The 24,317-nt window shown below is 39.1% G+C and overlaps 1 protein-coding gene across 2 annotated transcripts in view; it reads right to left on the bottom strand.

Annotated features, from left to right (window-relative positions):
- Window positions 1-21,090, bottom strand: part of Plscr4 (phospholipid scramblase 4) — a 45,532-nt gene extending 24,442 nt beyond the window's left edge. Inside the window, exons 1-2 of one of the 2 annotated variants that reach the window (XM_059268369.1) lie at window positions 21,007-21,090; window positions 417-444 (exon numbers count right to left, since the gene is read on the bottom strand). In XM_059268369.1, coding sequence (XP_059124352.1) covers window positions 417-423 — 7 coding nt within the window. In that variant the 5' untranslated portion in view covers window positions 424-444; window positions 21,007-21,090. Of the gene's footprint in view, window positions 1-416; window positions 445-13,910; window positions 13,987-21,006 lie in introns of those variants that run through there. The other variant, XM_059268368.1, reaches the window with a different exon arrangement.
- Between the last annotated feature and the right edge of the window lie 3,227 nt (window positions 21,091-24,317).

Genomic DNA, 24,317 nt, shown 5'->3' with positions numbered 1-24,317 from the left:
TTACTCCTTTTCTAATAGAGGGTTAATATGCACAAATGAACTTACTTGTAAATACATCTAAATGCTAGCTAGTCAAGTATTGCAGAATAAAATACACTCCTTCAAAGAAAACAATTATATAATTCACATGTGAAAGAAAAACATTTAATAATAATAATGGGACTGGAGTGAGGGTTCAGCAGTTGAGTGGTTATTGCTTTTGCAGAGGGCCCAGGTTCAGATCCCAGTGCCCACACTAGGCTGCTCACAACTGCCTGTAGCAGCAGCTTCATGGGGATCAGACACAGATGGCCTCCATGAGCATCAGAACTCACATATGCAAACCCAAACACACACACACACACACACACACACACACACACACACACACATCTTAAAGTAACAAAGTAAATCTTAAGAAATTGATAAAACTGTACCTGACATTTTTATGAATTCCAGTTATACCTGAAAAATAAAATATATTAATGCATTTATATATACAAATATAATACATGTACACAACAACAGAGACAGAAAGTTTACAAACTCATAAAAACCAAACAACTCATTAATGAATGAAAAATGGGTCAAGAGAGGAATCAAGAAGAAAATTAAAACTTTTTAGAATTTAATGAAAATGAAAACACAGCATAGCCAAACCTATGGGACACAATGAAGGCAGGTCGAAGAAGCAAGGTTGGAGTACTAAGTGAGTACATAAAAAAGAAATAAATAAAGGAAGGAAGGAAGGGAAGGAGGGAGGGAGGGAGGGAGGGAGAGAGGGAGGGAGAGGGAGAGAGAAAACAGGGAGGTAGGCAGACAAGCAAGCCAGGAAAATTGAATATTAATAACTTAGTGACACACCTGCATGCTCTAGAAAAAAACAAGAAGAACTAGTACCCCAAAAGAGTAGAAAGTAAGAAATAATCAAACCCAGAGCTGAAACCAATGACTAGAAATAAACAAAGGAAAAAAATACAAAGAATCAATGAAGTGAAGATTTTAGGAAAATCAACAAGATTCAGAAATCAGTAGCCAAATTAATTAAAAGAAAGAGAGAAGATCTAAATTAATAAAATTAGAGATGAAAAGGGGGACTACAACAGAAACTGAGGAAATTTAGAGAATCATAAAGGCACGTTTCTAAAATCTGTATTCCTTCAAACTGGAATAACTAAATGAAATGAGTGAATTTTTTGATAAAGTTAAGTAGAGATGAAATAACAATTTAAACAGATCCATAATCTCTAGTGAAATAGAAGCAGTAATTAAAAATCTCCCAGTCAAATCTAAAACCAACAAACAAGAAAAACAAGACCAAACTGATTCAGTGGAGAATTTTACCAGACTTTCAAAGAAGAACATATTATTCCAAAAAATATAAACTGAAGGAACATTTTCTAATTATTTTTATGAAACTACTACTATCTTGATATTAAAACACACAAAGGCCTGAAAAATAAAGTAAATTATAGACTGATATTCCTTATAAATACAGATGTAAAAATTCTCAGTGTAATATTTGCAAACAGAATTTAAGATTATATCATCAAGATTATTCACCATGTGTAGCACAAATCTTAAAAGGTCTTACTAATAAAATCAAACCTGGAGTCAGGTATTGGGGTTAAAGCTGGAAGATCAGAGAAGCAGAACAAGCCACAGCCACCTCACCTCACCAATTCCTCAGCTGATTCTGTTTCCTCAGACTGGAAGCCTCTGGGTCCTCATCAAATGGATCTCAACTGAACTGCTGCTAATAGCCTAAAAGCTTAACAGACTAGTTCCTGGTCCTCACACCTTATATACCTTTCTGCTTCCTACCATCACTTTCTGGGATTAAATGTGTGTGTCACCATTTTCTGGCCTCTATATCTAGTGGCTGTCTGTTCTCTGACCCCAGATAAGTTTACTAGGGTGCACAATATATTGGGGAACACAATATCACCACATTTCCCGAGTTGGCTTGAGCCCAGAGATACAGGGTGGTTCAACACACAGAAATCAATAAATGTAATCCACTATATAAACAGACTAAAATATAAAAAATACACATGGTCATCTCATAAAATGCAGAAAAGTTCATTGACAAAATTCAATGTCCCTTCCTGATAAAACTTCTGAAAACACTGATTGATTGGTTTCCATAAGTCCCTACTCTAATTGGTTGGTTTCCATAAGCATTTACTCTCATTGGTTGGGTTCCATAAGCCCACACGCTCTTATTGGTTGTTTTACATATACCCCTACTCTGCTTGGTCATAGTGATGTTGATAGCAACCTAGAATAATATCAATTCAGAGCCAGTGTGTAGTAATTTCTGAATGGCATGATTATTTCCTTTTCTTTAGTATATAGCTATCCCGAAATAAATGTCCCTTTTAAAAAATCCTTTGAAGAAAGGGATAAAAAAAATTAACAGTTCAAATTTTAGTATTATTCTTATAGGGTTCTTCCTCAGGAAGAATTGGCTTCCTCTTCCATCAAGGAAGTTTGGGTCTACAAGCTGATTGTACCAGCTAGTTTTATATCAAACAGACACAAGCTAGAGTCATTTGGGAAGAGGGAACCTCAACTGAGAAAATGCCCCCCTAGATTGGCCTATGGTGTATTTTGATTAATAATTGACAGGGAAGAGCCCAGATCACTGTAGGTGGTGACAACCCTAGCCAAGAAGCAAACAGGCTGAGCAAACTCTGGAAGCAAGCCAATAAGTAGTCCTTCCTCATGGTCTCTCATGGTCTCCCTCATGGTTCCTGCCTCCAGATTTCATCCATGACTTCTCTCAGCCATGAGCTGTGATGTGAAACTATAAGATGAAATATATTCCTTTCCCATCCCTCCCAGAGCCATAAAACTTTAGAAATAAACTAATCCTAATGAGATAAAGCAGAGTGTGCACACTTACCACCCCCCAGGCTGTAGGTATCTTTCCTCTCCCTTCCCTTTTAGCCACTAAGGCCTTTTCTCATCAACTTAGATTCTCTTTCTTTTCTTATGAAGATTTACAATACCATTTTAGCCAAAATGTTATGTAAGCAGAAGAATTTCCAGTTGGTACAAGCAAGAATTTTGTCATCTTAATCCTCCCTTAACAGTTAGTAAACTGTTTCAGATGTTCTCTCAATCAGCAGCAGTGAATCATGCCATATATCCAGACCGACTTCTGCCTTCATTGTGTCGGGAAGCTAATCCTGGAAACTGAGCCACATCTCCACGGGTTAGTACACCTAGGTCCAGAAAGTCCTGCTGAAGCCTTGGCATTTGGGGGAATATAATTCACACAAGGTATCCAGAGCTGACTGGAACATAACATAGAGAGAGAGGAGTCACGACACAGACAAAGCCTGGTGGGGCAGGATTCGCTTCCTTGCAAAGCAGCTTCTATTTTAAATGACATCTAGCAGCAACAGAATGCCTCCTATTGAATATCACACATTCTAAACTACCTACACTGTCTTTCTTTTCTTTTTCAATGTAATTTATTTGATTTTATTTTATGTGCATTGGTGTTTTTCCTGCATGTGTGTATGTGTGAGGATGTCAGAATTCCTGGAACTGAAGTTATACACTACTGTTAGCTGCCATGTGGGTGCTGGGAATTGAACCTGGGTCCTCTGAAAGAGCAGTTAGTGCTCTTAACCACTGAGCCATCTCTCTAGCCTCTATCTTTCTTACACATAATTTTTTGTCAAACTATTGTATAAGCAGGATAATTTCCTGTTGTAAGATATTCCTGCAGTGTGAAGGTGGATTGCTGTGATCAGTGTAATAAAAAAACTGAACAACCAATAGCTAGGCAGGAGGTATTGATAGGATTTCTGCAGCAAGAAAGAAGAGCAGGAGACATGGACAGAGTTGGACATACAGAATGGAAGAAAAGTAAAAAGCCACATGGTAAAATGTAGATTAATGAAAGCAGGTTAAAATTATTTAAATTATAAGAGCTAGAAGGAAAAGCCTAAGCTAAGGCCAAGCTTTCAAAATTAATAATAAGTCTCTGTGTTGTTTTTTTGTGAGCTAGAGGCCCAAAGGAAAGTCTTGATTACAATTTCCACTTGGCACAAGCAAGAATTCTGTCTTAATCTTGGAATCGTCAGTGAATGGATTGAGATGTTCCTGTCACTCAGCAGCAGCCAAGCTGGCTGAGACACTGACACTGTAGCCTGTTATTAAGTTTCACTTCTAAAACTCATGACATAATGTGGTGTCCTATAAAAGCAGAAGTTCTAGCACACACATGGAGATGAGAAATTTCAGTCACAAGACCCAAGGTGGTCAGAAATTCACACTAAAGCACTGACTGGAATCTGTGTTGATCTCTGGGAAGGAGGTTTTTACATGGTGAGAATCTCCAGGCAGAGGATTAGAAACTGGAATATGTGTTCTAAAACCCTGGCATTTGCCTGTCTCTGAAGCCTTCATTCCCAAGAGAACACAAAGGAATGAAGCCTTATGTAGAGAAACAGTTCCTCCTGATTCTCAGCAGGGCAGGAAAAATAGTTAAGTCAGCAAAGACCTATAAAGTACTCATGTCTCCTGTCTGTTCAGTGAATCTAATGTGTAATTTCTGAGCTATGATAGCCTATATTCTTTTTATATCTTGTTCTTCAGTTAAAGATGCCTGGAGCTGAAAAGAAGACTGGGAAGTTACCCAGTAGTGTATGCCAGCATATGACTGACAGCACACACCCAGGTCTATCTAAGATGGAGGTGACCATGATGACCAACCTCCTTTTCAGGTTATCCTGTGTATCACAGAAAGAGAGACAGTTGGATCAACTGCAAAGAACTGCTGTAAAATGGATATTTGTATTATTATTGATTCACTAGTAAATTGTACATGGGTATCAACACTGTTTAAAATGCTCCGTTATTCACTTGTTCAGCATGTACTGCTAAACAATTGACAGACTATGCTGGGTTTGGGGCAGAGACTTCCCTCTCCCAGAGACTGAAGTTATAGCAGAAACATACAAAAAAAACCCAAATTTCCTAGGCAAACAAGTAACAAATGTTGGCTAATAGAATTTGTTTACCAAGCAGTATATTTTACAAAGCACAAAAAGTTAGCTACAAATCAAAAGGACTCTGAGATTCCATCTTACACCTGTCATAATGGCTAAGATCAAAACCACAAATGACAACTCACACTGGAGAGGATGTGGAGCGAGGGAAACACTCCTCCATTGCTGGTGGGAGTGCAAACTTGTACAGCACTTTGGAAATCAGTATGGCGATTTCTCAGAAAACTGGGAATCCATCTACTTCAAGACCCATCTATAACAATCTTGGGCGTATACTCAAAGGATGCTCAATCATACCACAAAGATACTTGCCCAACTATGTTCAAAGCAGCATTATTCATAATAACCAGAACCTGGAAACAACCTGGATGCCCCTTAACCAAGGAATGGATAAAGAAAATGTGATAGATTTACATAATAGAGTATTACTCAGCTATTAAAAACAAGGACACCAGGAAATTTGGAAGCAAATGGATGGAACTAGAGAAAAAATCATCCTGAATAAAGTAACCCAGACCTAGAAAGACAAACATGGTAATGTATTCATTCTTAAGTAGATATTAGCTGTTAAATAAAGGATAACCATGCTACAATCCATAGACCCAGAGAGGCTAGGTAATGAGGAGGGTTCACGGAGGACAACCTGGAAAGGAAAATAGAAGATTTCATGAGTGGACTGAAGGCAGATTGGGAATGGGAACATGAGCGATCAGGTTGTGGGGAACAGAGGGGAGAGCACCAAAAGAGACTACTGGAAAGGGGGTGCAATTTGGGGTCAGGTAAAAACCTGGCTCAAGAGAATCTCCCAGGAATCTAAAGGAAGACCCCAGCTTAGATTCCTAGCAACATCAGATATGTAGCTGATCTGGACATCTCTTGTAACCAGGTTGGTACCAAACTTGATTGTCATCAGAGAGACATCATCCAGCAACTGATGGAAACAAATGCAGACCCACAGCCGAACATCAGGCAGAGTTTGGGGAATCCTAAACAAGAGGAGGAGAAGGGATTGTAGGAGCCAGAGGGGTCAAGGACACCACAAGAAAACTTACAGAACCAACTTATCTGGACTCATAGGGGTTCACAGTGAATGAACCTGCAATGAGGAAGCCTATATGTTACTGACCTAGGCACTCTGTATATATGTTACAGTTGTGTAGCTTGGTCCCCTTGTGGGAATCCTAACAGTGGGAACAGGGGTTGTCTCCAACTCTTTTAGTCCTGGTCACCATATCAAGCTCATTGTACTTTCAACATCAACGTTCATGGACTAGAGAATTGACTACGTGCCTTAAGCATAGTCTTCAGAGTTGAAAGCTTAAGTGTCTGTAGGCATCTGAGTGATACTGTGTTTGTGTGGGAGTCATATTACATTTAGTGAATATGAAAGGCTTAAATAAAATACTGTGGTTCTTTTCAAATGTTCACACTTAGCCTCATATGTCACAAGGATCCAAGAGAGGTGAATATGTTATTATAATTGTTCTCAGGAAATGCATATGCCTTGTTTAATAAAGACAACCCTATTAGGCCTTAAATAAAGAATATTTACTATGTCTTTAAAAAGATATACCTACTAGCTCTTAAAAAAAAAGAAGTTTATTAGGTCTTGCTACTGTCTGAATCATTTTCTTCCACCTCCATTGAAGTGATAGTTATTAAACTTTTGTTGTTATATGTGTGATTTATATGTATGTAAAATGTAATTTAGTGCTAGATAACAACAAACTCAGTGTCTCTGGTCTTGTCCTGGGTTCTAAACCCTGTCTCAGTGACAGGATTATTCTTGCTGTACATGACACACCCCTTGGATCACACCTGAGGTTATGCAGAGGGCTGACTCAAGATGTAGATGGTCATGTCAAAAAGACACATCACATGTTTAGAGGATTAGAATGTCTCTATCTGCCTGACCTCTAGGGAGGTAGGAGACTCATAGCCAAGGACTTTTAGCAGTAATGCTTATGAACTGACACCCCAATATAAACTGAACACTGAAGCTCAAGTCAGCTTCCCAACTAGTAAACACAGAAGCATCAGGCCAGAAAAGCAGTCACTGCAATCCCAATGAGGGAAGGGATGAATGCTTTGTTTAGGGCAACAATCCAAGCTTTACACAATGTATGTAGGGGAAGGCCATGCAAGAGGTATGGTGAGTGTGTGGAGGTCAGAGAATAACTTTCAAAAGTCATTGTCTTCTTCTACAGTGTGTATTCTGGGAAGTGAACTCAGGTCCTCAGGTTCAGCAGAAAGCATCCCAACTCACTGAACCTTTTCACCAGTCCTTCCCTGATGTGCATTTTTATTTGTCTAATTTTGATTTGTATTCCTTATAATGAAGCTTTACTCACCTGTAGAGCCCTGTCCTGTGAGTTGTTACAGAAAATGATCACACCTGAAGGGATGAGGAGACTCATGAGATTGTCAGAGTGGAAGGGATCTGGAAACCTCAAACTTGTTGGCAGCTGTGAAACTGCAGAGTCGGTATTGACTCTGGGTAGCTGTCAGAACTAAATTGAAAAGTTAACTGAAAAGTTACTAGCCTACTTTAATTATAGGAATAAAACCAGTAACACGGGGAAAGAAGTTTTCAGTTCCTTTCTGGTACTCCTGGCTTCATACCATTTCAGAGTAGTCTAAAATACAGAAGGAGGCTCTTGGTGGTATCAGGATATGTATGCCTTGTGTTTCTGGCTTGGGCAGGTAAAGATTACTCTAAAGAATTCCCAGTCATGTTTCCCAGAGCCTAACAAAGACCTAGAGAACTAAACAATATAAAATAGTGGCCAGTGTGAGCCTGAGTGCTGGATTGTGTCCGCTCAAGAGCTAGCTGAATGTCACAGAAAATAAAGCCGGCACTGAAGTCATCCACTCAGATGCTGGCCAGGGAGAAAGGCCTCAGACCAAGTCGATGAACTGCCTGGCAAAACAGTGACTGTCAACTTTCTCCATGGAGTTTAATTAGACTTGGGTTCTCCTAAATAATACTCAAAATGTCCAGGAAACAATACAAAATCATAGCACAAAAAAGCCATAAAAAGGTCAACTTCTAGAAAATATCAAAACATGTTAATGCTAAGGTGATACCAATGTTGACTTACATATAATATAGGTATTTAATTAATTCTCCAGGGCCAAGAAATGGCTCAGTGGGTAAAGGATTTGCCACACAAGCATGATGACCTGTGTTTGAGCTCCAGAACTCACACAAAGGTGGAAGAAGAAACTGACTCCACAAGGTTGTCCATTGATCTCCTAATGTGTGTCCTGGGCACAGAAACTCACACTTACACATCATGTACACGATACTAAAAGTAAATGAAACATTTAAAAATGTTCCAGAAAGTCTGGAAAGACTGAAAGTCTCAGAGAAGAAATAAAAGATATAAAAGAGTAGATATAAGTTTTAGAACTGAGATAATACAAAGAAAAAGAAATCTGAACATCAGTGGATGAAATCAATAGTCAAGTGGAGACTATGTGAAAAAGCTACAAACTTAATCAGTGAAAACTGTCCAGCCAGACAGAGCAACAATAGAAAAACAGACAGACGAATTATAGAAAAACAAAAGAATATGGCCAAGGAGGTAACTCAATAGTAGAATGAATTCTCAACTTGGGTGAAGTCCTGAGTTTGAGCCCTGCCGTGTATCATGTCAGTTTTGCTTCTGTTTGCTTTTTTTAAATGTTATATTATAATATACTTATTATAGAAAACACACACACACACACACACACACACACACACACACACACAGAGTTTAGATCAACTAAATGACACAGGCCTTCCTAGAAAGGCACACTACTAACGGTGACTTGGTAAGAAACAGAAAACGTAACTAGAATCACAGCGAGACAATGAGTCAGCATTGAATCTTCCCACACAGGGAAAGTGAGAACACAGTATTTCTCTGATAAGCTACAAAATTCTCTTAAAAAGAATGAATGCCAAGCTTTTGCAAATCTCCCAGAAGTAAGAGTGAATGTATCCAATTAACTTTGTTGGCTCAGAGTGACCCTAATATAACCAGACTCAGAAACTATGAAAAGAGAGCTATAGTAACACTGCTTAAGAACTTAGACCCCTAAAGTAAAAAAAAAACAAAACAAAAAAAACACTACAGAACAAACTCTAGCCATATCACTTTATGTACACTACAACCAAGTGGAATTTATCTCAATAACAATACAGTATTTTATTTACTTGAGTGTATTTCTTACATTTTTAAAGAATTTTTATTCACATATATTCTTTTATAGCCAACAATATAATTTTAATATAAAAATCAACCAATGTAACCATACTACTAAAATGAAAAGCAAAACTTCATTTAATCTCAATAGACCCCAGAAAAACCTCTAAGGAATCCAATTTTCTTTTTTTGGTTAAAAATATAAAGCCAAACATTCAATAACGTATAAAGAGAATGGAACTTCAGTAATCTGGCCAAGAGCTCATGGAACATTCCATAGCCAGCAACAAAAGAACCAAAAAAGACTGCTTCCTCGAACAAAACAAAAACAAGGGTGTTTAGTCTCCTCTTCATTCAGTGTTATGCTGGAGGGTCCTGCCAGGCCAATTATGTTAGAAAAAAGAAATGAGGAAAGCAGATTAAAAATAAAAATGGGTAGGAGGGTGGTGGTGGCACACACCTTTAATCCCAGCACTTGGGAGGCAGAGGCGGGTAGATTTCTGGGTTCGAAGCCAGCCTGGTCTACGTAGTGCTAGGACAACTAGGGCTACACAGAGAAACCTTGTCTCAAAACAAACAAACAAACAAAAAGTAAAATGTGACATTTCTACATTTCCTCTATAGAAAGGTTTCTGAGGAAGTCACTAAGAACTATTCAGAACATGAAAAAGCTGTGTAATGTGTTCAGACAGAAGATCAATAAGCAATAGGAAGAGAGAGGGAGGGAAACAGGAGAGAGGGACGGAGGAACAGAGGGACAGAGGGACCGAGGGAGGGAACAAGAGGGGACAAAAAAGAAGGGGAGAGAACAACTACCAAGATAATAATGATGTAATGGTCTCTAAAATCTCTTTTTTAAACCTAAGTAATTTTCCTCTATTTCAAATTCCAGAGACTTCATAATGGTTTTGCTTTAAGTGGCATTCTTATTTTCTGAAGAAGAATCCAGACTGGAAGCAAGCAGCAGCACCTGTAAACATGTATGGTAGCGTAGCATGCTGAAACACCTCACAACGAAACACCGTAAACTAATAATCTTGCAAATGGTTTTACAAGAACCATGAAATGTTTACAGTGTAATCTGTAATATTACAAGAGTTTGTCAAAATACAAAAAAAGGAGAAAATATGTCAAAAATAAACTCTATTTCTTCTTTACATTTTTTAATAGGTATATTATATTCTGAACTTTATAAAATAGAAAACAAAGCTGGCAGCATATTCCTTCACAGTGAATCCATAATGAAACAGCCCTTAGAGTTCGCCAGACATAAATGCTGAATGCATACCCCCTCCTATAACTCTCTTCATAGATCTTAAGCCCGATTCTCGGCATCTGTGGTTTCTTTGTGACGAGAGAACTAGCAGTGGAGGGGCTGAATATTGAGTAGATTAAGAGTCACGGAAGGACCCAGTCAGCCATATTCCACAGTTCTGCAATGGAAGTGGTGCTTGTGTGTGGACTGGAGTTGAGGAAGTACCCAACGCAGGCAATGTAGATAGGGATTTTTATTGTCAAAATAAAGGTGACAGTAAAAAATGTCACATAGACAAACCCATCAGAACTACATGCATAACTGATATTCCTAGAACCTCACTGCATAAACTCAACCCTACAAGGAGCTGGAGAAGCCGCTTCTCAATGAACAAATGAAAACGTTGAAAAAAAAAAAAACCAAATTTTGGTGTGGCATTTATAACCTAAAATATTCCTTATTTTACTCATACCATGAATCCTCCCAAAGAAAAGTGTACAGTTAACCATTTCCTTCTCTTTACCAAATGTTAAGGATCTTGTGGGTTGTATGGGGGGGATACATTCCAAAATATAGGATGTATTAAAATGGAAGCAGAGTGAGCGGCAAATCCACAGACAATTATTAAAATTAAACCTGTACAAATTGTTTGAAAAGGCGACTTGTTCTTTTCCTTTTAGCTTTCAAAAAGGAAATGTTTTCATTATACAGTGTACAAAAATATTCTTGCTACATTTATGTAGAACATTTTATTAGGACTATTTTTTTTTTGTTTGTTTTGTTTTCTGTTTTTCGAGACAGGGTTTCTTATTAGGACTATTTATATAAGGATCATCAATCACCAAGCCAAGTACACAGTCAGGAATGCTGCCAAGTCATGACTGTGTTATCTTCCGACTAGATACACAGAAAGGCGTGTGGCTTACCGTAAATAGCCTTGAAAAGCTATGCATATGAAAGAGACTTCTTTAATCTAAAAGCAAACAGTTACTCAAGCAGTTAAGCCATTACGTAAAATGAATTCACTCCCCATTTCTTATCTTTATATTGGACATTTTGCATTCCAACTGTACATATTTCTGTGTAGTTTTGTGTATGTAATATATATCACTGTGTGTTGTTTATGTTTTAGTAGAGATGGGTATCTTCCATATCTTCTCTTATTAAGATGTCTATTCTCATTTAGTAGAACTATTCTCATTTAATGACTTAATTTATTTGACTGGTTGCTTAACAGTGAAATCTTAAATTATCCCACCATTTATGCTATTATAAACAACCATGAGACAAACTTATGTAGACAACTCTGTATATCAATGTCTTGAATTCCAGAAGTAGAGTCAGTGGGTAAAATATCTGTGCACTTTAAACACTGTTTAAATTGATAGCCACTGGCTGGGGAAAATATTTGTGCACTTTAAACATTGTTAAATTGATATCCAAAGGCTTTAAACCAATTCACACACTGGACAAAAAAAATGGGCAATACAGTGGTTTCTCCCAGTGTTTGCTATTGTCTGTCTCGCAGGAAAAGGAAACTTGTCTTGATTTCCCAGACACTTTGTGCTGGAGGAGGGGTAAGTAGGCTCGAACGGCATCTGGAAGTCATTCCCATCCCCGCTGCAGGAAAGGTCTCCTTTGTCATTTGCTCGCTTGCTGCTCATTAGTTTTCATTTCTCCGTCAATTATAGGAAGGGTATCAAAATTTTATTTGATGTTAGGACTCTTCCAAAAGTTTTCATTTTTCTCATTCAATGGTTTGATTTTTGTTTTTCAGGACAGATGTTCTCCTTCTTAAATAACAGCGTATTTATGTATTTCGTTCAAAAGAATGTGTGCCATTAAGGTGGGTTTTAGCACAATGCTGGTGAAATATATGAGAAATATGAACTTGCCTTTATTTGCTGCTTTAGACAACACTAATGATTAGGATACTCAGTACACAAAAATTTTGTGCCTTTGTCCCTATAATAAACATGATAACCATCAATATTCTTGAAGGGGAACACGTGGTTCCCCAAGGAAGTATCTCAAAAGGGTCTTTAAGAAAAAGAAAGTGAAAAGAAGATGAAAATCCTCAGGAAAGATAACATATTTTTCTATAGTAAATAATAGCTACTCTATCCAGAAAGGAAATATATACATGAAGTACAAACCACAGATACTCTCTATAACTTTATTGTTTTTCTTACTTTAACATCAGATTTTCTTTATAAACAGGCATATATAAATATATAAGAGGACATGAGCATCCAAAGTAACAACAATTCATTCTGTATTCCAAGTCCTCAAAGGCTACAGCATACATACAAGCTATAACTGTACCTATACACTGATACACACTCTTTTGTTCACGTTTGTGTTTTAATTAGCACTTTGCCATTTTCCATGTTAGAACATTTAGGCCTTCCCAAAGTCTAGTGCTTTAGACTATGTATCTTCTATCTCCTGATGCACCATAAGATAAAATTTTAAAAATTAAGAGACTTTTTTCCAATTTTGTGCTATTTTATACTAAATTAAAGTCTGTTTTTACTGTACTTTCCGATTCCCTGTAGTTGAGCCTCAAGAGACTTAAAGTGTGATGGAACTAGAAAGTTTATTAAACTTTCTTATTGCCCCTAAATGAGCTGTTTCTTGTGGGCATTTAAAGATTGTACTTACATTGTACATAATGTGACAGATTTCTGTCCTCTGCTCTGGTGAAGTCATTAGCCCATACAATGTCACAGTGTGACTAATTTAGTGATAATGCCTTCGATTCCTTATTTCCCTGTGGCAAGGGTCAGAAGGTGGATGTTAAGTGTTTACTTCCGCAGTAGCATCTGGCTCCCTGAAGTACCTTGGAAATCAAGCTTACGGCATAATGTCTTCATTTGCACGTCTGTTACTGGCTCCACATAAAATACTTCATACAAATAAAACCACAAGCAAACTGCGGATCTAAAGAGTATATACATTCACACAATAAATATAAAATCTAAGTCCCGAAAGGCTAATGTTGCACTCTGTAACGTAACAGGAGAAACAGGCTCTATCTTGTAACACAGTCTCTGCCCATCAAACTCTGCAAAGTTATCTGAACCTGTCAGAGGCCTGAGGAGACACCCTTGGAGCTTGCAAGGAGGCGACTGGCTGCCACTGGTGCAAAACGGAAACGCTGGGAGAGGGTTGCTCCAGTAGGGTCTGTACCCTCTTGTCACCAGGGCCGAGTGACTCTCCCATGGAGCCTGCACCTGGTGCCCCACTGACTTGTCAGACCCTAGACCCGGGGTGCAGACAGTTCCCCAAGGCAGGAAACCCCGCCCACACCACCACGCTAAAGTTGCGCAACCACCTGCGGCTGAACTCCAGCCTGGGACGCTGCCCCGCCGCCACCACCACTGCCAAGGACCCCGCGCCTTCCCGCATCCCGCAAACTTCCCGGGACCCCCGCTCCCCGACGGCCCCGCTCACCGCCCGCATCTGCAGGCGCCTCCGGCCGCGCTCCACTATCCTGCCCAGGGAAGAAGGAAGGCGCAGAGGAGGTGGGGCGATCCAGGGCGGGCAGAGGGCGAGCCTCTAGGGGAGGGCTTCCTGCAGGGTGGGGCGCCTTCGTCCTGATCCCCAGCCAAGCGCGGGGAAAACAGGGTGCAGTCGCCAACAGAGCCCTTAGGGCAGAGCTCAGAATCTCCGAATCGGCTCCTCCGAGTTGGGTCTGGCCTAGCTTCCCAGCCTCACTGTTCTGATCTGGGAGGAAGAGGGACAGCGGGGAATGGGGTGCTGCGGGAGGCAAGAACAGGCCTGCTCATGGTTTCTGACTCTAGAAAGAGGACATTGGTTAATTGGTTAATTAACGCTCTCTGGCACAAGTACTATATCAAACTAAAGTGTTTCATCCCTGCGAAGGAAAATTAAAGAAGTGGGCAAACCCAAATGTCCCTTGACCTCTCACAAAACCACAACTAGACACAAACAGATCTGAGAACTTGGCCTTATTGTGCTTTGGGAGGAGTTTACATGGGGCAGGCACTTGGGAGTGAAGTTCTGGAATTTTCCATTTTGCTTCGCACGTGATTTGTCAGAATAGATGTAACAATTAATAATGTTCTTGTCAGCAATAACTGCCAAGAACTCAAATGAAGAAATAGTATTGTATTGAAAGCAAAAAACGGAGACGCTTACATCAAAGTCTTAGCAAAATTTAATGTTTAGCTTTGTTTTAAATTTGTTGGAGGGACCAAGAACTTGAGCTTGTGAGTGTAAATATCTACAGTGGCCACATGAGAGATACCAAAATTCAAGATCAAAACATGTCTGTGAAGCATTGTTTGGGAGACAAAACGAATAAATGAGAGCAACCACAGACCCCCTCACAGTCTGTGAGCGAAGGCAGAATCACCAGAAATCAAGGGGTTCTGCATTTTCAGATTGAGTGACCCTCCAACATGAACCCTTCGGTGGGGGTTCAGGGGTGACTGATACACTGCTTTCTGTCTGACTCTCTGCTGCTTTCTACCTGTTTCTCTTTGAAATTTGTTTTTTTGTTTTTCTTTTGTTTGTTTGTTTGTTTGTTTGTTTTTTGTTGGATTTCCAACAGTCTCGTAGGTAGTGGCACTATTAGGAGGTGTGGGTTTGTTGGAATAGGAGTGTCATTGTGGGGGTGGGCTTGGAGGTCTCCTTTGCTCAAGCTTTGCAAAGTGTGACACTCAGACCACTTCCTGCTGCCTGCAGGTCAAGATGTAGAACTCTAGGCTACCCCTCCAGCACCATGTCTCCCTGTACACTGCCCATTTCCCACCATAATGATAATGGACTGAACCTCTGAACTGTAATCCAGTCCCAGTTAAATGTTGTCCTTTATAAGAGTTGCCATGATCATGGTGTCTCTTCACAGCAATAGAAACCCTAATTAAGACAATTACTATTGGAATAGTCCAGTAAAATTAAAGTTTTCATATAATGGCACTTTGCATTTCTCAATCCTGTGTTTCTGTTGCAATGTTAACATGCACACAAGTTATAAAGTGTACAAACCATGAGGTTTTTGTGAGCAGTCGATCGCTTGTCTTTTGCCAAAACTTAGAGAAAAAAAAATAAGATAGCATGTATAACTTCCCATGTATGTGATTTCTCCTACTTTACTGTTTTGGTTTGCTTACTTGCTTATATCTGTGTTTTCAGGTCTCTTAAACCTGGAAGTGGATTTTTTTTTGTAGGGCACATCCGTTATAGGTGAATCCATAGCTTTTGTAAAATCTGAAATTTTTTTATTCTGTATATTGTATAGACTTTTTAAAACTGCATAAGCACACAAAGTAATGGATTGCATTGTGACATTCTCTTACATATATGTCAACATACTTTGTTGTTATTCATTCTTCTCTCCACTACCCTCTTGTTAGGTCCTCTTTTTCCTCACCCCACCCCACCCCAATCCCCTTTCTGGTTTCGTGTTACCTACTTTTCATTAGCTTCTGTTCTCACTAGTTTCTTTTCCTGTTGTTGCGATAAAGTACTCTGCAAAAACTACTCAAGGGAAAAAGAATTCATTCTGGCTCACAGTTCAAGGCTACAGTACATCATGAATGGAGTCAGGACAGCAAGAGTTGGAAGCAGGGGGGGTCATATCATGCACACAATCAGAAAGCAGAGAATCAAGAGTTCATGGTGATGGTCAGATAGCTTTCCCTTTTTAATGTAACCCAACCTAGGGAGTAGTACCACTGAAGTCCAATTAACCTATTAAGACGATTTCCCACACGCATGCCCAGAGGTTAACCTAACACAAAAAAATCCTTCACTGATATTCCCAGAAGATTTTCTCCTATGTAATTCCAATAAATTGATGGCATTAACCATCACATGGACCCCTTCCTTCTCCTGTGATCCACTGAGAGAGACAGAGAGAGAAGGAAGAGGAGGAGGAAGAAGAAGGGGGAAGAAGAGATGGAGCTATATCTAAATCTAAAATTTCACAAATAGTATGGCCTATACTTATCTGTGAATATAAGGATAAATATTTAGAATATAGATAGGAATTCTCCCGTTATAGTAAAGTGGTAGCTGTAGGTTCACCTCCAAGATTCCTGATACTATCTACAAGTAGTTGGCTAGGTTGCCAGGACCAGGCATGTTTTCCCTGATGTTGTGTGGACCTTACATTCAACCAGAGAGCTGTTGGTTATCACCAAAGCATTTGTACCACTATTGTACCCCTAGTGTTATCTCCCTACATTGGTCATTGTTGTGGTTCATAGGAATCATAGCTGGATAGGACTGGACTGTTGGTTGCTTCCTTGCTTGGAAGCTTCCATGGCGTCTTTTGGTACCACGTAAGCTAATTCTCAGGAGCGAGGCTTTTGGCGTAGAACCAGCTCAGATCTTCCTGCTCCTGTGTCCAAAGCAAATGGTGTCTTCAACAATAGTGACTCCATGTGATATTTGTATTTAGTAAACTGGTTTATTTCACTAAATGTAATGATCTCCAGTTTTATCCTTTTTCCTACAAATGTCCCAATTTATTTTTATGGCTGAATAAAATAAAATGGAATGTATGCACTTTTTCTTTATCCATTCACCTGTTGGTGAACATCTAAACTACTAGGAAGTGAAGCAATACCATTGTTGTGCAAGTAATTCTACAGTTAACAGAATCCTATGGGTATGTAGCCAGGAGTGGTAAGGTTGGGTCATATGATAGTTTAGTTTTTTAGGGAGCCACCATAATAATTTTCATAGTGGTTACACCAGTTTACAGAACCACTAGTCTTAGATAGGGCTCTCACTTCCCCACATCTTTTATTTATTTATTTATTTATTTATTTTGGTTTTTCGAGACAGGGTTTCTCTATGTAGTTTTGGTGCCTGTCCTAGAACTCGCTCTGTAGACCAGGCTGGCTTCAAACTCAGAGATTGGCCTGGCTCTGCCTCCCGAGTACTGGGACTAAAGGCATGTGCCACGGCCGCCTGAATCTTTACCACCATTGCTTTCTTGGTGTTAGGCATTCTGACTGGGACAAGCAGGATTTTTTTTTTCTAGGAAAGAGCTTCTCTGAGTAGCTTTAGCTGTCCTGGAACTCACTCTGTAGACTAGGCTGGCCTCGAACTCAGAGAGAACCACGTGCCTCTGCCTTCCAAGTGCTGGAATTAAAGGCATGTGCCACTACCACCCAGCAACAAGTAAGAATTTTAATGCAATTTTAATTTGCATTTCCCTAATGGCTAAAGTTATAAAACATTTCTTCAAACATTCATTGGCCATTTACATTTCTTCCATTCATTAGACCATTCATTGATTAGATTTTTTGGTTTGGCACTTATTTACATATTCTAAATACTAACCCCTGGCCTGATATGTAGTTGGCTAATATTTTATCTCATTTTGTAGGCTGTCTCAGATGATTGTTTCCCTGGCTGCACAGAAATTTTTAGCATCTCATAGTCCCATTTGTCAAATCTGAGGATTATTTCCTGTGACATTTTCTTTTCAGAAAGTCTTTGCCCTGTAGCTGTACCTTGAAGTTACAGCTTACCTATATGCAAGTCTATCTACTTTAAGGCCAGGTCTTACTTTAAAGTCTTTGATTAATTTTGAATTAATGTTTGTATTGGTGAGATATATGGATCTAGTTATCCGAGCAACATTTACTAAAGAGTCCACCCTCTCTCCCAGTGTAAGTTTTTGGGAATTTTGTAAAAAGAAAAAAAAAATTAAGTGAACATAGCTCTTTGGGCTTATTTCTATATTGTCTCTCCTATGCTTTGTCTGTTTGGGGGCAGTGCCATGCTATTTTTATTACTACAGTTCTTATATAATCTGAGACTAGATACTGTGTGTGATATTCCAGACTTGATCTTTCATCATAATTGCTTTGGCCATTTGAGTCTTTTTGTGCTTCCAATATGAATTTGAAATCTTTTGTTGTTGTTGTTCTGTGAAAAATGCCATTGAAATTTTGGTGGGGAATATGTTGAATCTGTATTTTTACTTCTGTTACATAGCTTGTTGGGATCAGAATGGCTCTGACCCCTCTAAGATTGCCCTCACCTCCCCTGTTCTGAGTGCGCTGAGGTCAGGCTGTTCTGCGGATGTTTTGCTGTTTGGTATATCTTGGTATATCTGCGGATGTTTTGTGGTTTGGCAGCTGTGGCTTCCTGGGGCATGCTGACCATTCCTTGACCCTGGGTGTTTGATAAACAATTTTGTTTGTTCCTCCTGAAAAGGTATATAAGATGGGGAAGAAAGAATAAAGAGAGTCCTGATGCTTGCAACTTGACTGATGTGTGCTGTGTTCATCCCGACTTCCCTCGCCAGGTTTTGGGCCCAATTGCCTCATAGCTGTTTTCACAGTATGAATTTTATCCATCTGTGCCCATGGGCTATCACTCCATCTTCTAGTGTATTCTTTAACTTCTTTCTCTTGTGCTTTAAAGTTTTATTACCAATTACTTTTTAATTCCTCCTTTCTTGTGTGTAAAAATATCTTAAACTATTGTGATAGAAATTTCCCCCCCTTATGTTTACATAGAAAGACAACTGACTTTTGTCTATTGATTTTGTAGTTTATTTCTCTGCTGAGTTTATCAAGTCTAAAATGGTCCTAGTTTAATTTCTGTTGCTGTGAGAAAATAACCTAGTGAAAAGCAACTTAAGGAAGGACGAGTTTATTTGACTTACAATTCTGGGTTATATACTCAATTGATGTAGGAAGTCCAGGCCAAAACTTAAAGCATCACACTCACAGCCAAGAACAGAAAAAGCATGGATCTTTGCTTGCTTGTTCTCAGTTAGCCTTCTCTTCTCTTACACTATTCAGGACCCCTTCCTAGGGAATGGTGCTGTCCACAGTAGGCTAGGTCCTCTTAGATGGATTAAGAATCAACAGACATAGATACACCCATGGGCCTACTTGGTCGGGGAATTTCCCTATTAAGGTTTTCTTCCCAACTGATTCTAGGTTGTCTTGACAGTTAAAACTAATCAGCACGAAATGTTCTGAAATGTTTGTGTCTTTTAAGTATATGACCATTTTATCCACAAACGGGATACTTTGACTTCTTCCTTTCCTATTTTCCCCATTTATTTCTTCCTCTGGTCTTATTGCTGAATAAGACTTAGAGCATTATACTGAATAAGAGTGATGAGAAAGAACTTTTTTTTTTTTTAGCTTTTTCCTATTTAGTATAATGTTGGCTCTGGTTTGTCATATATAACCTTTATTATGTTGAGACGTATTTCTCTAGTTTTTCTGGGGCTGTTATCATGAATGAATGCTGAAATTTGTCAAAGAACTTATCTGCACCTGTTGAGAAGATCACCTCATTGCTGTCCTCAAGTCTTTTTATGTGTTAAATACAGGAATTGGTTGTGTATGTTTTACCAAGCCTACCATGGGATGCAGACATCTTAGTCATGGCACATGATGTTGTTAATATGTTCTTGAATTTGTTCTGAATGTATGCATTTGAAAATATTTGCATCCATGTTCATAAGGGCAATTGATGATAATTTGTTTTGTTGTTGTTTTTTTCTTTCTTTCTTTCCTTCTTGTATTCTAAGCCAATTTTGTTGTAAGGATAATGCTGCTGGCTTCTTAAAATGAATTTAGTAGTGTTCCTTCCATTTCTATTTCATAGAACAAACAGAAAAATATTAGTATTGTCTTTTCCTTAAAGGTTAGGCAGTAAATTTTCCCAATCATTGTCTCTTCTTTTTAGGGGAATTTTATTACTGTTTCAAAGTTATTACTTGTATGAATCTTCTTTTTGTTGTTTATGTCTTAATTATTTAATTGTGAAAAGTCATGTGTGTCTTGAAAGTTTTCCATTTCTTCTAGGTTTTCCAATTTCTTAAAATATAAATATTCAAATATTCTCTAACGTGGCAGGGTCCTGTGCTGTTCCCTTTGGAGGAGGGGGCGAGTAGGCACAGAGGCAACCGACACAGACTCTGGGAGAATGTCGAAACAACAAGCTCAGTTTGTTCAGGAAAAGGCAAGCCTTATAGACCCTCCAACCATCCCCAGGGGGAGGTCTGGTGAATGTGCATCTGCTGGTGTGACATGGCTGCTTCTCATTGGCCCAGGTCATCTCAGATCATGTCTCAGCTGCTGTTGCTAAGGCCCTTAGGCAGACCCGGGTTGGCTCTCAGGAAGTATCTTATTACTGGTTTGGGCTTGCTGGCCTGTTAGGGATGAGTCATTCCACACTCTAATGATTCTTCACATTTCTTTGAAATCTGTTGTAACAGATCTCTTTCATCTCTAATTTTATTAATTTGTCTCTTCCCTCTATTTTTGTTAGTTTGGGAGAGGTTTGGTAATCACGCTCATTTTTTTTCCAAAGAACCAACATTTCATTGACTTATCCTATGTGTTGATCTTTTCATACCCATTTCGTTAGTTTCTGCCCTGATCTTTATTATTTCTTGCCATCTACTGTTTGGAGATTTGGCTTATTTTTGTTTACCTAGGACCTTGAAGTACACTACTAGACCATTTATTTGCCATCCTTCTTATGCTTTTTACTTTTTTGCATTCATTGTGTATGTAAGGAGAGGACACGTGCTTACCTTGGATTGTGTGTAGAAGTCAGAGGATGACTTTTGGGGCTTGGTATGTTATCTTCATTTGGACTTATGTTTACCATTTCTATTTAGAAAGAAACCTCCTGAAGTAATGGAAACAACAATCTTAGTATTTGCATAGAGTGAAAGGCTCTTATGAACTTCACATATATTTCTGATAATATTCAGAGGCAAAGTTACTTATGTTCTGTCACAGGGTATGTGGGGAAGTGGGGATATAGTGAAATCAATAGTCCCATTCATCTGTAAGGTCTAGGAATGAATAACTTGAAGGCAATTTGGATCTAAGATCCATTCAATATGAGGGAATTCATGCCTAATACTGTACACCTAGCTAACTACCCATGGCTAATGAGGTCATCATGTTCCCCAGAGGATAGATAACCTATAGCTTCCACTTTCTTAAATGACTATAATTTCTGACTGCATTCTAAATGATGATCCTTATACACAGAGATAAGTGAGGCTCTCACCCCTTGTCAAAGAAGCTCATTTTGCAGCAGATGGTGACCACCACAGAAAGCCACAGCTGATCAAAAAGTAGAGAACAACTGATCGATTCTGAAGTGACTGTCCCCAGTTGGTACATCTACAATAAAACTCTGTACACCTAAGGCTGATGGAATATCAGCAAATAGGTTAGTACATCTACAATGAAACTCTGTACACCTAAGGCTGATGGAATATCAGGAAATAGGTTAGTATATCTACAATAAAACTCTGTACACCCAGGCTGGTGGACTAGCAGGAAATAGAATATATATATATATGCCAGAGTATCAGGGCATCTGTTATGAGGCATGACAGGAAAATTGCAACCATGAAATCTCAACATTATGGCCACAAACAAGACCTTCACAATGACAGCATTGTGAACTGGCATGTCAATATGAATAGAAAAAAATTTCATAAAACCCCACCCCTAGATGAAGAGCTACAGGCAATTAATGGCTCCTGAGAGGAGAATCAATCTTTCCCAGGGATTAGTCCCCAATAATTTATCTAATCTCATGTAGTCAGCCTTAAATACATACACATATAAGCAAGACTAAATAGACATCAATCAGGATTTATATACATATATGTTTGTGTGAGTATGTATGTTTGTATACCACACATACATCACAATAAGTGAAGAATAGGTTATGAAGTCATGAGTTTAAGAGAAGTTGAGTGGTGGGCTAGGAGGAACTGAGGGCAGAGGAAGGAGTGGAGATAATGTAAATACAGTACTCCTATATGAAATTCTCAAAACATTGCTACATGGAAAAATATAGCGTATAGTCTTTTGATTCCTTCTTAGAACTTTCATATCTCCTGTTGAAATTTGATGATCAGTAATTAACTAGAACCACCATTTTTTTTGAATTCTTGGACATCTTTTTAACATTTGTTTTCTACTGTATTTCAATATTGTTTCCTCTGTTTCTGTGGGCTGACACTGAGTTTTGGCAATGAGTCACAAGTGCCTGTTTGTTAGGATGCACTGCGAATTTGTGTGTGTGTGTGTGCGTGCGTGCGTGTGTGTGTGTGTGTGTGTGTGCGCGCGTGCGTGCGTGCGTGCGTGCGTGCGTGCGTGTGTGTGTTCAGGATATTGTGGGTAATAAATATTTTGACTTCTAGTCTGGAGGAGTGGGAGGAGGGAAGAAGGGGATCTGTGACTGGTATGTAAAATGAATAAAAAATTTCTTAATTAAAAAATAAATAAATAAAAAGATTTTGACTTCTGTCTTACTCTACTGAAGAGTCAGTTATTCAGGTGCTCACAGGCTAATCCTTAAATTCTGGAGCCCTTTGTATATACTTTGGTAAGTCAGGTCTACTAAATGCCTGAAGGTAATAGCAAACTTACCTATCTTTGTCATTTTTCAAATCCTAAACTCTGTCTCCCTTGCAGTGGACATGACTTGAGATCTCTTTCTAATTCTTCCATCTGCTGCTTTTCTATTTCCTGCTAATGTCATAGGAGTCCCTCCAAAATGTGCTGCTAACTTTTGTCCTTCTAAATCCCACCATGCCAGAGCCTGTTAATAAATGCTTGGTTCCTAGCCATGGCACTATTGAAAGGCAGTGGGATCCATAGGGAGTGAGGCCTAGTGGAGGAAAAGTGGCTGCAGCTATGGCCTTGACTGAGATATCAGGAAGTAGCTCTTCCTCTTCTGTCTTTTGTTCATGGAACATTTCAGAAGAACAGGTGAAAAGAATGTAAGAAACGATGGAGGAAGATGAGAGCTGTGAAATGCTGACTTCTGAAGAGGACATGGTTGCTGCACATATAACTCTTAGCCACTGTGGTTACCTGCACAAGACCTGTGCAAATCTCAAGCCAAACAAATTCCAACGGTAAGGGTAGAAGGTCTCCAGAGGCTCCACCCTTGATAGAGTAGCTACGTACAGTGGGTGGCTGCTGAGAGAGTAAGAATCACTCTCTTTGGGGACATGGCTTGCAGTAGGTTGTACATTTACTTGCGAATGGTCCCATACCCATGAACATATGGCAGTGTTAGTTGGACTTAGGAGTTTTAAGAATAAAAACTGGAGGACATGAAGTTGGGAGGAAGATAGAGAAGGGGTCACTAGGAGGAGCTGGAAGGAGGTAATGGAGATGGAATCATCTGGCACCATGATCTTGTACATCCTTGTCTCCAGAGCTGGGAGTCATAATTTGTTGCTGTTTTAGCATATTCAGTATAAGATAATTTTTGCAAGTAGCAGAAGTGGACAGATAGATACATGGGGATGATGAAATGGCTCAGTGGTAAAAAATGCTTTCAGTGCAAGTCTGGTGACCAGTTCAGTACCCCACAAACTGTGATCCTGTGGTAGAAGGAGAGACTTGACTCCTCAAAGTACTGCCACACATGCATCTGTACTTTCTCACTCACATGCTAATAATAAATAAAACATTAAAACAGGTATATTCAATGTGCATATAAATACACATCACGGTAGTTGTACTTATATAAACATGAAAAATTTAAGCATAAATCACTGTTAAAATACAACCTGTGTTGTGGAACACAGATCTCTGAGCAAAAGAGCCACCATCTTCAGTGGATCAGCTGGGCCTGACTGTGGAAGATCATCATCATGGGGATTGTGGACTGTTGACATCCTTTCACTAGAAGAAGGGGTTGGAGAGGATCACTGGACTCTCTCCTGAGATTCCAGCTACTCCTCCCAGCCATTTGTATGTCTCTGTTTTAATTGCAAACTGTTGGCTGGTCTCAGGAGATGCTAGAGAAAATAGCTGGGGAAGGTTAACTGAAAAGGACTCCATCTGTGCTTTTATGGAG

Source organism: Peromyscus eremicus, chromosome 7 (genome assembly GCF_949786415.1).
Source record: "Peromyscus eremicus chromosome 7, PerEre_H2_v1, whole genome shotgun sequence".
In the NCBI taxonomy this organism is placed as follows: Eukaryota; Metazoa; Chordata; class Mammalia; order Rodentia; family Cricetidae; genus Peromyscus; species Peromyscus eremicus.
This window is presented reverse-complemented; position numbering and strand designations above follow the sequence as displayed.